Source organism: Pungitius pungitius, chromosome 9, assembly GCF_949316345.1.
Source record: "Pungitius pungitius chromosome 9, fPunPun2.1, whole genome shotgun sequence".
In the NCBI taxonomy this organism is placed as follows: domain Eukaryota; kingdom Metazoa; phylum Chordata; class Actinopteri; order Perciformes; family Gasterosteidae; genus Pungitius; species Pungitius pungitius.
In genome coordinates, this window is record NC_084908.1 from 3215989 (window position 1) to 3230300 (window position 14312).

General features: G+C 45.2%; 1 protein-coding gene across 3 annotated transcripts in view; it reads right to left on the reverse strand.

Annotated features, from left to right (window-relative positions):
- Positions 1–690: 690 nt before the first annotated feature.
- Positions 691–14312, reverse strand: part of rhbdl3 (rhomboid, veinlet-like 3 (Drosophila)) — a 39161-nt gene continuing 25539 nt past the window's right edge. For all 3 annotated transcript variants that reach the window (XM_037472715.2, XM_037472714.2, XM_037472716.2), the window contains 7 exons: positions 14120–14278; positions 10611–10835; positions 10223–10371; positions 8522–8634; positions 4194–4294; positions 3324–3384; positions 691–2659 (listed from right to left, as the gene is read on the reverse strand). In XM_037472715.2, coding sequence (XP_037328612.2) covers positions 2388–2659; positions 3324–3384; positions 4194–4294; positions 8522–8634; positions 10223–10371; positions 10611–10835; positions 14120–14278 — 1080 coding nt within the window. In that variant the 3' untranslated portion in view covers positions 691–2387. The remainder of the gene's footprint in view (positions 2660–3323; positions 3385–4193; positions 4295–8521; positions 8635–10222; positions 10372–10610; positions 10836–14119; positions 14279–14312) is intronic.

The following is a 14312-nucleotide window of genomic DNA, read 5'->3' on the forward strand; positions in this document are numbered from 1 at the left end:
GAGAGAGAGAGAGAGAAGGGTGACTATATCCTAACCCAAAATATTACAAAATACTCAGAATATAATAAATTGTACCACATTTGGCCACGCAGTTTCAAGCCAGTATCTCAACGTCAGTCCGCTTCTTGCGTGTAAAAAAAAAGATGTCAAATTGTAACAAGTGTTGCTCAGGCTCTCCAAATGCATCTGCACAGGTTTCATAACCTGTAGCTTCGCATGTCTTCTCTTTCTCACCAAGGTGAGAGATTACCTCTAAAATTGAAGATTTATGAAGGGAAAACCCATCTGAGCTTATCTTGCCTGCCTAATGAACTATTTGTCTTATGCTCTGAAAAAAAAATGCTATGGTTGTACCGGCTAGACAGAGAACACTTTGTGAAACAGCTCAAAGGGTCTCCTCTATGAAAGGCTGATTCTTGCACATATCATTGATCACGTTGACGTATGCTTTTCAACAAAGGCTCTTATCCCGGCAATCTACAATGAGGCCCTGAGCTCTATTGAACACTGGGATTGGAGTTTAAAGCTAATCTGGTTCCAAGGAAGCAAACCAACTTGTTTTCAGCACATCTCTTTGCAAAACAGGGGAGGAATTCCTGTCCCTAGAAGAGTATTGAATACAACTTGTATGTGTTCTTGCATGCATGCGTGACATGAGAAGAGAATCCAAAGAAATCACAATATGTTTTTGTATAAAAGTGTTTAATGTACTCCAGTATGTACATATAAAATCTACAAAATATGCATAATGTTAAAATATTATCAACAATGTACCCCTCACTGTGTCATAAACGTTATTATATACAACTCCGGAACCATTTTGAACCAACTTTTGAATAGGACACATACAGGGTAAAGCTAGCGTATCACATTTCAGACCGACCAAACACTTCACAGAAAAACTGCATGATAAAATATTAATCTGTTTACAATTACGTTATAATAATGTTTGTCCAAAGCAGTTGCCGGCATAAAATGAGGTTAAAGTACAGTAACGTATGAGATTGACAGCTTAGTACTGGAGTCGTTTCCCATCCCGGTTCCATGAATTAACAATTTAGGTTGTGACAGGAAGTAATGAGGGAGCATTGATTTACCTCTTTCCTCTATGGACTCCCGATATGGGAGTGAAACGACCCCAGCCTGGATGTAGTCGAGGTCAGGCATGTGTGCTCTTCTGTATTTGGTAATGAGAAAAAAAACCCTTAAAGTTGAACGCGTAACCCCTCTTTAATTCACTGCCTCTCAACATCTTTGATATTGTCAACCAATCACAACCCCCCCCCCCCCTACTGCAAATATCCAGAAGGGATAACAAAATAACAAAAAGGGTGTCAGTGAGAGATCCGTTACAGATCACCACCAGCTTATGTTACACATGACCGACTCCTTATGGACAAAGATTTGTTTTTCTTGCTTAAAAGCGGATCCTGGCCGGGGATGTGCTCTTCCCCCTCAGTGCTTGTAGCAATGTTTTGGCATCATTTTGGAAAGCTTAGGAAAAGTCTGAATGGCACTTCTGCTGCTGCTGCTGCTCTTTTTTTTCTTCTTTTTTTTTCTGTTCGCACAATAGTACAATTTTCACACCACTTGCACACAAAAAAAAGACAAAAGACAAGTTTGAGCTCCAAATTCTAAATCATCTTTCAGAGGTTGCTGTAGCCTGTATACTCCATGCTCTCTGATGTTTGGCCATCCTGCTGCCTGCTTCATCTAAATCTCTCACGCTCATGAGCTGCATGTAACGATGACAAAACACCAACTCAGGCTAAATTATTATATGACCTTTTCATTTATTGGCGAAGGGGGTGCAGACAGATAACAGGACTTTCAGGCAACACTTCTGTCTGAAAACCAACTGCGCCGCAGGGTTTCACGGCCGTCACCCCACATGAGAGGCAACTGTGCAGAAACACTTTTACCAGGCTGACATCTCCATGAGAAGGCACCGTTGGATCGGGGGGGGGGAGAGGCGGGGGAAGGTTAAACTATGTTGACCGCGCTGTTCCTGCCGGTTTCTGCTGAGTTCGACCCGAGGCTTCTCATTCGTCGTTGTGTTGGCAACAAAAGTCCCACAGACAGATCCGCTCGGGACAAATGTGCAACAGAGAAGTAGACAGAGAGCAAGCAAAGGTCAGGTTGCACTGAAAGCCCGAAAACGACGGCACAGCTTCACCAGAAAAGGGGGTCAGGTGGGCCGAGAAAGGTATGAGGAGACCGAAAGCGAGGGTTTGCTGCTCGTCGAGGGCCTCCCTGCGTCAGAGAGCAGGATGCAGGACGAGGGGCGGCTGCCTCGACAACCCCACCACCAGGCTCAGGCGACTCCTCCAACCCGGCGGTCAGGAATGAAGGGAATGCGGCTCGTGGGCCGGCCTCCGACGAGCGGGTCAGGGCGTCGGGGGCAGTCGCACGTCGAGCAGCCCGTAGGCGAAGATGTTCCAGAAGACAGCGCAGAGCACGAACAAGGCGTAGACCGAGAAGAAGATCCAAAACAGGGACTGCTCCTGGAGCCGCTGCTCGTAGTTCTGCAGGACCACCACACCCAGCGTCAGGCCCACCACCACCCCTCCCAGGTGAGCTACGAAGCTGGGGTTGGGGCACGGGGGAAACGCCGGCGGATAGAAGCGCAGCCACACCGCCCGGCCGAACTCCACGCTCACTGGGAGCCGACAGAGGGGGAGAAGGCACACGTTAGCGAGGTTTACATACGCAGTGACAGGTGTGGTGAAAGGAAGAGGAACTTAAATAAATTCGAAGTTGTACATGTTTGTTGGATGTGTTTCCAAGCTGAGCTGCGGTGGAAGGGACAGTAGCGGAGAAAATAGGAGTTTTGTATTAAAAAGATCAGACTTACTGAAGGATGACCTTTAAAATCATCTATTATTTCAAACCTTCTCTTGTTGTTGCGGGCATAATGAAGGAGCTGAGTGGCTGTGGAAAATCCTGTTCAAGCTTGACATTGTGTCAAGCAGCACTTCATTTTTGTTTAAATCTGCAATCTTGGAGGATAGCGACATACAAAAAGAGGCCTCCTCGAAGCGACAATAATATTCTTCTCCCCTTCACCAGACATGTATCCACTGCAAGCAAGGACGTGGAATCCCACACTGCAAAGTGATTTTCTCGGGTCACATAGAAAGTAAATAGGACGCGCTTTGTATCGCTGCTGATCGCTGAAAAGCCACAAGGTTTCATTTTAGACAAAAAAAAGCATTACTCAGAGCTCAAAGTCTGCTGATAGAAAAAGATGCGCATATTTCGGGGGGAAAAATCATTCTTAAAATGAGGTGAAAGGGCCGTGTGGCATCTAAACTGAGACTTACTGCAAACCAGGGCCATGGCCATCCGGAATAACTTAAACTGGCACTTCATTCCCGACCAGTTCTACAGGAAAAGAGAGAAAGGGAGGATGGGGTTATTCTGAAGGTCATTTCTTAAAGTTTGGATGATGAAGACAAAACAAACAAGCGCTAGAAGGTCAATTCCCCCTCAGAAACACACACGCTGTCATGATATGACATGAGGTCTCGCCCGATTGGCGTCATCTCGGAAAGCCCCGAAGACACTCTGACCCGCAGTCTGTTCCTGCTGTGTTAGATAATGTGATTCCAGCTGAGAGGAGGAAGACAGACTCTTCCACCCCAACGCCCAGAATGATGTGCAGTGTCTTGCAGGGTAAATTACGAGGCACCTATTACAACAAAAAAAACCGAGCTTCACCTTGAGCGCCTTGGCCCTAATGTGTCTGTGATGACCCCCCCGGGACGGAGCAGCTTAGAACCGAGCAGTGTCAGTGAGGAATGTATGGCATCTGCAGATAAAGCAGCACCTGCTGCCGCTTTGATGATGTGGCAATGCTCTGCAGTGACGGGAGGACTGAGTGATGTGCTAATCATTACATTACATGTCATTTAGCTGACGCTTTTATCCAAAGCGACGTACAATAAGTGCATTTCCACATAGATACAAACTCAGAAAACAAGTAACAAGAAAGTACATTTACAAAACATGTTATAGAAAAGTGCCATTATAAGTACAATTTAAGTGCTATCATTTGTTAGTGCTACGGTTTGCTAGTGTTTCAGTCAAGGTAGAGTCTAAAAAGGTGTGTCTTGAGTTTTCGACGGAAGATCTAGAGGCTCTCTGCAGTCCTGATGTAATCGTCTACACACACGACACGCAAAAAAACTCACCATGACCACATTGGCCAAATGTGCCGAGACCAGAGCATACACCCCCCCGGATGAGCCGACCACTGGAGCCGTCATGTCGGTGACAGACACTGCCAGAGACCCTGTGGGGATGATAAAGGGACAGGTTTGGAGGTGATTAAGACCGGAGGACGTTTTATTCAAGGGACATCATTTGGTAAGGAAGAATGTTTATTTAACTAAATTGTATTTGATTTGTCTGGCAGTCTGTATTTTTGTGGAGGAATGTATGTGCAAATTGTCTAATGCTATAATGCAAAATAATGGTAAACGAGTTCAATGCTGCAGTCTTCAGTCCGAGCTTTCACTATTCATGAAGAGAGCTTATTCATGTTGGCAGACGCTGTCTGACTAATTTAAACGGGGTTTTTTGAACAAGCTGTGGCCATTTGTGGACTGAAAACATGTATTTTGAATGGCATAAAGGCCGTGCTGCTATTCTCTTTTTAATGGGGGTGTATCATAAGCCGGCCTTGGTGAATAGATGCTTGCTCGTGTGGTACATGCACACACTGGGAGTGTATCGAAGACAAATGCATTTGTACAAATTAGGCTGCCGAAAACAGGGAATCGCTCTGTTTGGCGCCTTGGTACCAATTCATCGCATGCACAAAAGATCCAATCAAGCATTCAAAAGTGGAAACGTGGGTACATTCAACGTGTTTTTACCACAGCGTGTGTATAAGGCAGAGGTCGAGGAAAAAACTGGAGCCACAGATGTGCTTCGTGTTACTATTAAAATTGCAAACACAAACTCTCCTGTTATTACTTTGGTTTTTGCCTTCTATTGTTCCTTAATTCATTTCTTTTTCTTTCCTTCTTGTTATGGCACTGAGTTGTGTACACTTTTGATGCTAATGAGACATGACTGCCCACATCCACCCACGTCCCAATCTTGCCACCTTCCTGCTCTCTAACTCTCTATCAAATACCAATGTGCTTTACTTGCATGACACATTAATGCATGCATGCGTTTATATAAGGTACATTACAATTAACATGTATGCAGATCTGCCACCTCTCTCATGTGTTTGCTTCAAGTACCTTTTTTTCGTTCCATGTTCTATTATTGAGTTTACAAATACAGTATAGCCTATTATCTCGTTGCCATACAACAAGGAGGGTAGGATGACAAAAGCTGATTCTAAATGGATAGGTGTGTGGTCCAAATACATCTTTAAATTGAACCGTCTCTTGTGTTCCAGCACCGAGTGGCCATCACGTAGTCAGTGAACATGATTTGAATAAGCAAGGCACCTTAAAATGTACAGTACCAGTCAAAGTTTCTCATTCAACTGAAGGCTTGGTTCCATATGGCAGTAATATCAAAGCTCCAAATGAAGCTTGTGGCCTCGGTCGAAACAGAAAGCGCTCACAGTTCAAAGATTTCATATCAACATAAGGAAGGATGATGTGATAAGCGATGGCTTCCTTCCTCCAGATTATCCCTTCAGATTATGAACACATTTCATCCAAAGACCCCTTTTTGTAAGTAAGATTAGGATTCCCCGTGAGGTCAAGTCATAGATCTGGGCGAAGGGTTGAAAGCAACACGCTTAAAGTTGAGTTAAAACACTGGAAACTATTTCTTCCATAACCCAAAAACATCTGTCTGCTGTCTTTGGGTTGGATAAGGCTACAGAACGGCACTGAAATTATTTATTTAAAAAAAGAGCCACAAATCAGTGAGCTGGCTTATAACCCTGTGATTTTAAAGGTTAATGCGACATGTGAAATGAAAGGACTTCCTTTCCTCCTCTTATGTGTCCCTCTTAGGTGTGTGTGAACCATGATGGCAGCACAGCGAGGGAGAGTAATAACAGCATCTGACTCACCAGGTCATTGAACCCCGCCAGAAGCTAAATGATCACACACACCCACGCGTGCTTATATTAGCCTATATCATGTTCGCTTCTCTGCAATAGGAAAAAAGGGTTCAAGTACGACTCCTTTTATCAAAAAATTAAAATAAATGATATTAAAAGTCTCGAAAGAAAAAGGTGCCACCTTTAATGTATTCTGCATTACCAAAAATATTTTAGCATCAATTATAAAGTTGAACAGTATTATATACATATAATGTAACCCCCCAAAATTACACTAATTCAAAGCACTCTCCATCCTCTTCAAACACACACACACACACACACCTCCAGACACTCAAACACCTGGTTCCTGTGTCTAGGAAGTGTAGCTGGCAGGATGATCTCCTCTCCTGTAATTAACTCTGTTTGATGACACTATATTAGTCTGTTTGGGTGTATCACCACCAACATACACGCACCTACACACACACACAAACGCACACACAGGAACAAGGACAAAGTGTCTCATGGTCGTTTTTTGTCTTTTGCGGCTGTTTGTCTGACTTCACGTTCTCTTTAAAGCTGTTGTACACTTGTTTCTGCCCCGTTTGCTGACTTGTCTGATGTCCTTTGTACAGGCAGGCCTGTATTTAGTTTTTCTGTCAATAAGCGAGTACTTGTTTGTTTGCATGCGAGTCCATTGATTCCATTAAAGTGTCAGAGTGTTGTGTTGGCCCCAGAGGGCGATCGACGTCTCTCTGAGTCATTACTTGGCCTCTGAACTCTGCCCCGACCCCCGTTACGAGTGTTATGTGCCAGCTGAGCCCTTCTCTGTCCACAACTGCTTGTTGTTCACACAACCTCATTGTGTCGCAAATTTAAAGTCGTTGTGTGCATCTTAGCTGATTGTTTACGTTGTCTAAGACACAATGAGGTATGCTTGAACATTCATGTGCTCACCCAATAATCCACGCATAATGACACACAAACAACGACTGAGTTTAGTGAGATGTTTGGCATGCAGTAAAAAGAACAGTAAATGTCATATTTATCTATACTGCTTTATGAAAATGATCATATATAACTGCAGCCATATAACATATGCCACAAATACAATGATTATCAAATATCAACTCATCACACCCACCCACATGGTGCTGGATGCTGAATTGTTAAATTGGAGAAGAAAAAAAAAGCCAAGTCAGACACAACAAACCCGGCCAATTACAGCCGAACACAACCAAATAGGGGCTCTCCTCTTCCCCTGACGGTCAATATCTAATTAAAACAGCAGACGTGTGTGTGTGTACATAAGTGTGTCTGATATATGCCGCGTTTCCTCCTCATTGCAATGCAAGGTTAATCCTACCGGCCACCGCAGCTGGTATCCCCGGGGTGTTTGTCACTGACCCCTGCACATGCACACATGCACAGAAATATGCGCACACACATACGCACACACAGACAATAACAGATGGACACTCAGAGATGGACGGTGAGAAATAGGGACATCCTTCCCATGAATATTAAACAAAATCGCACTGAGTGTAATAAATATCTCACAATCCTCTCGCCTTTTCCTGCTATTTGTCACATGAATACGTAATGTGTATAGACACCACATGCTCACTGCCACACGGCGGCACACAGTGGATGACTTTGTCATTTTATCGATACAGTGGAGAAAAGCTAGCGCATGATCGCATGTGCACATGCACGTGCACACGCAGCAACGTCCAGTCCCAGCTGAACACTGATAGTGCCTCGCGCTGCTCAGGTTGGTGGCGAGGAAGAAAGGGCAGTGGTGACATTTAGCTCATGTCTGTTTTTTTTTACTTTACTGATGTTCTAGTTGCTGGCTCGCCTTTCTACTAAATCTCAACCACTCTTCTCCCCTCTCAATGTTTCTCATATCCTGTGCACCCTCTCCAGACCCTCTCAGGCTTATTAACACTTGTGAATTCATCACCCCCTCATCCGTCTCCTCTCTCTCTCTCTTTACTCCTACCTCGCCCGCTCCTCCCTCCTATTTCATTACTTCTTCTGACTGAGCTCCATCTGAGAGGACTCTCTCTCTGCTCTGCCCTATTGAACATGGCCGTAGGGGGATGCGGGGGCTTTGCCGGGACCCTGACGACCCCCCCAGCATCCCAACACGTCTGGTACGGAAACAGAAACACAAGGCCATCTGTCCTGAACATCCCACACACACATACGCTAAATATTCTCACTGACCGTTATCCACCAACACACTGCTGCAACCCGATAGGCCGTGGGATGCATGAAAAACCACGCAACAGGCAGATGGAACAACGGCCGAGTTGAAAGGGAAAACTCCATGATGTATGATTGGGTTTGTCTCAGGGGCAGAAAAAGGGTTTAAATAAGAGGAGGGGGGGGGGGGATGTCTGCAGGGAGTGACGAAGGACTGAGATTTTTAATTGTTGCATGTGTGTGTGTGTGTGTGTGTGGGGGGGGGGGGGGGGGGGGTGTCCAGATGCTCACCTGCCAGCACACCACACGCATAGACCAGTCCAATCCGCAGGGCTCCGTGGACCATTTCTAGAGGGACTCCCACCAGCAGCTGCATGGCCATGTTCAGGCTCAGGTGTTCAATCCTGTGAAACACAAACAGCCCAATATCATTGCAGACAATAGGTGGAATTGCCTGTTTATGTAGATGCCAGTACAGTCGTTTTTTAACAACATTTTAACAAAGAAAGGAAAGAGGGAGTTGGCGAGTCAGCATGTCGACCTGGGAAGAATCAATGTTTCTGTGGAGCTCTTAAGAATGAAGAAAAATGATGAAGACTAAATTGCCTGCAACACGATTGGCGATGGATTAACGCTTTGGTCATAAACCTTCCTTCCTTCTCTCTCTCTCTCCGTCATCGATGTCTCTCACTCACTCAATTGCCCCCCTCCTTCTGTTTTCCGTCTCCATCTGAATCATGCGGTCATTCCCGTTCCGCGTTGTAAAAAGAGGATGACAGGACGAAAACGTTTGTTCTGTCCGCGCGTTTGTCCAGCAAACAGCTTTTAAGTCCCAGAGATGAATACAAGCCTCCCACAAACAAAGCAGACAACTAAGACCTGGCAAGGAAGATGATGCATTCAATGACACCCCAACTACAACGCCAACAGAGAGGATCATTCCAGGCATCATCGAGACAATGTCCGACATAGATTGGCTTGGAGAGGCCTGTTCAAATGCACGAGGAGGCTGTGAGGTTACGGGCCACAGGGTCAGGCACATCGGAGACGTCCTGCTGTCTCCACGTCTTTCAGGGGGGTCAACAAAAGGCATCACTGAACTCGGTGGAACCTATTTTGACTTATTCTGCATCAAGCTCCTTTAGCGATGACGATGCGTTTGTAATGCAATAGTAATCACTCATTATTGTGACCCACACTTTCCATGACCATGAGAGGTGGACAGAAGGCGGACAAATGCAACAATTTATAATTAGACACATTGGTGGACAAAAGATCATTTTCTTTTTTTCCAACCAATTCCCAAATCTTTTCAATACGCTTTTGTGTTGTCTGTGAACGTTAAACGCACCACTTTCCTTCTTTTCATCCTTCAACCCATTCATTCGTACTTGTCTTTTATCCACACACTGTCCTCCCTACCATCTGTCTGTGGCACCTCCACGTTCTCCTAATTAAATTACCATTTTATTAACTCTCACTGTAGCCTGAGACTACATTTACTTGGACAACCTGGGCTGAACTGAAAATAAAATAGTCCTTGGTAGGACTATGTTAGCACTAGAAGAGCCCTGGATGTCAGCGGAGGAAGTGTAATGTAATGGAAGGCTTTATTAAATTGAAGTACACACACATAACAGCATTAATCCAAAAATAATGGCTTGTTTAGGAACTTGCTGATTTGTTTTGTAACGTCTTTCACCGAGTGTTAGGAAATCCATCCAAAGACTCATTAGCAGCTAAAGCGATATCTCGCGTCTCTTCCTCGCCTGCTTCTTTCCCCCCTGACTGAAAGGGATTTGATTGCATTCAGTTATTCAATTGAGTGTGTCCCTGCATTTGAATTGCACCGTGTAGTTTAGTTCATTAAATCGTTAACAGGCATAGATATGCAGTACCTCCAGTTTGTGTTTGGCCTTCAATAAGATATTAACCCCATCAACAGTGTCACACACACACACCACCCTTGAAACTACCTCGACGAGAACTCACCCAGTGTGCATGAAGATGTAGCTCAGGTATCTCCAGGCCTGGGCGCGTAGCTGCGGGTGGTAAGGCAAGGGGCTCTTCAGGAAAGACGGGCTGGACACCTGCAGGACCAAGCGGTCCAGCTGGAAGCCGTAGTACATGAACACGGCCACCTGGGACAACATGAAACACAGCGTGTGTGATCCCAGGGGGGAGTGGAATCAACACACGCCCCACAATAAACAGGAGGAAATGATGGGAAACGTACACGCCATTTCATCATTTACCCTCGCAGTCATTTAGAATAGTACATTTTTGTGATTTGGGTGGCTTGCAGGCATCTCTGCGCCTGCACCTTTAAGCAGACAAGCTTCAGAACACATGTTAGCCTTGTCCTCCACAAACCATTTACCTCAGCAATGGTAATGGCCAGGATGAGCCAAGGTGGGGGACAGTAGGTGTAGCTGTCAAAGTACCACTTGCGGTCAACCTCGCGGGGCAGCGTCTCGTAGGCGACGTGTCGGATCAGCCGCTGGGACAGGCCCAAACCCGCCTCGTCTCTGAGACTGCAGCCCTTCAGCTGCCGGCCCCCCTGCAGGATGGCCCTCCGGAAACTGTTGGAGCGCTTGTTGCTCATCTGGAGAAATGCGGAGTCCGAGTGGGAGGCGAGGTAGAGGGAGGGAGAAAGAGGGCGGAGGGGTCAGAGCTTTACTCTCAATGGTTTGGGAGGATTTCACATTAACAATCATTCAATTTTATTAGACATGTGAACTTTAAAAGTTAATTCATTAAATACATGAACAAATACAGACACCCACACACTCATCAGTCCAGCACGAGGATGGGCCCTTTCCCCCTCGCCATGGCAACAAAATGCCAGTAGTATCACCTAACCATCAAACCCCTGTTTTTGTCCCTCACTGTATAGGAATAGTTTATTCCAAACATGTAGAGGTTCATTTTTAATGAGCGGGAAACTCACAAGTAGATCATTATTCAGAAAATCCAGTAATAGTTTTTATCTCTGCTCTCATTTCAAGAGGGTTGCCATCTATTTGATTTAGTGTGGCTGTTCTTAGAGCCCGGGTGTCACATTTTGACACCCTCGCATATACAGCGCAGCTACATGTTGGCAGTCTAAACACACACACACACACACACACACACACACACACACAGCTCAAAGTGTCCTTGACATTTAGAAGCTGAGGTAAAGAAAATTAAGCAAGGGGGGGGAAATGTTCTCAGCATACAGTGAATAACACTGGAAAGGCTCAAAGGACAATAGTGACAGGGTCCCCCTTGACCTTCATCGGGATAATGAAGAGACGCCGAATAAACGCAACGAAACAACTGCAAAGACAAACAACAGTATTTTTTTTTTCTCAAACTTTTGTCCCTGATCTGGTTAATGGGGTGTGGCATTAGAATTAGAGGGTTGTGTTACAAACAAAAATAAAGATCCCAAATATTATAATTATGCTTGTGCCATATATGTATACATGAAGGGAAGAGATTTATATATGTAGGGATTTTGCCATGGCTGGAAAATAAGCAAAGAGCTAGCAACAACTAGCGTAATGCTATTTGACCCGCTCAAGGTCAGTCCCTAATCCCGACATTAACAAATCGCAGGCACACTACGCCGCGTTCACAGTGGTGGAGATTCATTCCAAGTGTGGTTATTGAATGGTTCAATGGCCAGGATTCGGGCTCCATCCACCTCTATGTCGGTCCAAAATGCCATGACGTAATCATTCTACCCTATTCGATATTAGTGTATTTTCTTTTCAAATTCGTAAGAACAGGTTCCCGCGTGGCGGGTAATACACCTGTGGGAGGCATACGGGAGGATATGTGAGTGCAGCTGTAAGCTTTATTCCACTGTAGGTAAGACAGAGTGATTCAAGCTCTTAGTAAATATTTTAGGAAGTAAATACTGTGCAGTGCTAAGTTTGTCCTAATACATTACTGAGCCTGCTTCTCCCAGTGCATTCGATGAGAGAGATCCAGAAAGAAAAAAGAGAGCCAAGGAGGAAGGTAAGGAGCGGGAGTGAGCCGTGATATGAACGCTGACTGTGACAAAGCAGCCAGCAGGCAATTACTGACAATCTCATTGATGGAGGAGCCACGCTGCCAAGGGGAGACGCTACAACAAATAAAGCCCTCACAGGTTGTGCTCGACTCCTTCTCCGCTCCTATTCTCCTTCTTTCCTCCCCTCTGTGACGGCAGGAGAGCCAGAGAGGTAGAGATGCACGTGCATGAAGCAGGCACTGACGATGAGCGTGCTGGAAGAATTATAACTCTCTGTGAAGCTCCTAAACAGCTTTGACTCCTTTGATCCTTAGAGACCATCAATGCCTGTCCCTTAGAAGGTCCGTATTTTGTGTTTACATACCCTACATTCCTAGCTATTCTGCTCACACGTAGAAGCTTTACACTATACTGTTGGTTCACATTGTAGAACATTTAGCCTGAGACCTGAAAAAAGAGAGAATTAGCACATGTGACATGAAGATCATAGAGGCTGAAACCAGCAAATCGTGGTTACGGATAAACAGCTTCACCCATTAAAAAATGATCAGCCTAACTTTCTGAATGATTTCTTTTTTCAGAACATTATTTATACCCATTCTCTTCTCATTAAATGTGTCAAATGTTCCATTGATCAGCATCCCAAATATTCTTCACAACTATTTGAATAAAAAGAGCAACTAATCGTCACATGTGAGTTACTGGAACAAGTAAATATTGCATATTTTGAATGGATTAACTACTTGATTTGACTGACTTGAACTGTAACTGCTCTTACCCATTCATTGTACATTGTAGTTTATTAAGAATAATCATGAATACATCACGCTACTGCCCCTCCTTTGTGCTTAGCTTCTGTTGTGAGTCAGGGTGTCAGCACAATGGCGACTAAGAACACACAGATGGCGGCACCCCATTCCTCTCTGTCCCCATTTCAGCTGCATGACGTGACCCACGGCCTGTCACGGGACATGAACGCACCAGTAGGAAACCAGCAGCAAAAAGCCTCTTTTGACAATTTTTTCCAAGCTTCCTACAGTGCTCCTCCCTCCCTCACAGTATCATACAATACGCGGCTCTGAGGCGCAAGAGAGGGGAGGGAGAGATGCACGAACCCACACTCACAGGCCTCAATGTGTTCCCTACACGCTCTAACGACGCACAGGCCACCCAGTGGGTAGGGTGTAATGTGTGACGCTACCCACTGCGAACCCACTCCACGCCGTCCCGGGTCAGCAGTTTGGCCTCCCATGAGGAGCAGCGGCAAGACAGCGGAGGACAGAAAATGAGAAGGTTATGAGGCCGCGAGCACTGCTGGAGATGCGTGAGTGAGGCTGCAGTTTGAAGGTGAAACTGAAAGTGGAGCAAGGTGAGCAGCAAAGGTGAGCTCTGAGAGGGGAATTTATTGCCAGACCGAGAGTTGTTTCCTATTAGGAAGACTCTCCACTTCCCTGCTGAGCTGATCTTGGAAATATGGTTTAATACAATAATGCATGCCCCTTTAAAGTTTGTATTTATTACTTGCAAACATTTAGAGGTAAAATGATCAAGTGTCTCTTTGTGTGTTTTATGATAATGGGAGGTACATATTTTAGTTTGCAGCACTCATTTCCCAAAAGTTTTCCTCCTGCTTGCAAAACTTGATCAGCTGCTGAGGTACTGATTTAAAGATTATTTACTTAACTGCAAACTGACAAGCTAATTTGATTTTGTTTGACATAATAATTCATTTTTAAGGCCTGTCGAGGATCTTTTTTTCCATAAGTCATCAGAATGATTAATCTGACTATGAAAACCACACCATGCAAAAAAAAATTGGGACAGAGGCGCCAAACAATTGAGTTTCACTGGATGTCGGCGAGCCCAGAAAGGATGAAACATCTCACCAGGTTGACAAAGTCTTGGTAGCAGATCTTCCCGTCGGCGTTACCGTCGGCGAGGGCCAGTAGGACTTCTAGTTTGTGGGGGTCGAGCTCGGAGCCGTAGGTCGCCAGCAGGTCCCTGAACCGCTCCGTACTGATGAAGCCCGAATTATCTGGGTCATACTGCAAATAAGCACAATCACGGACCATGTGAGTA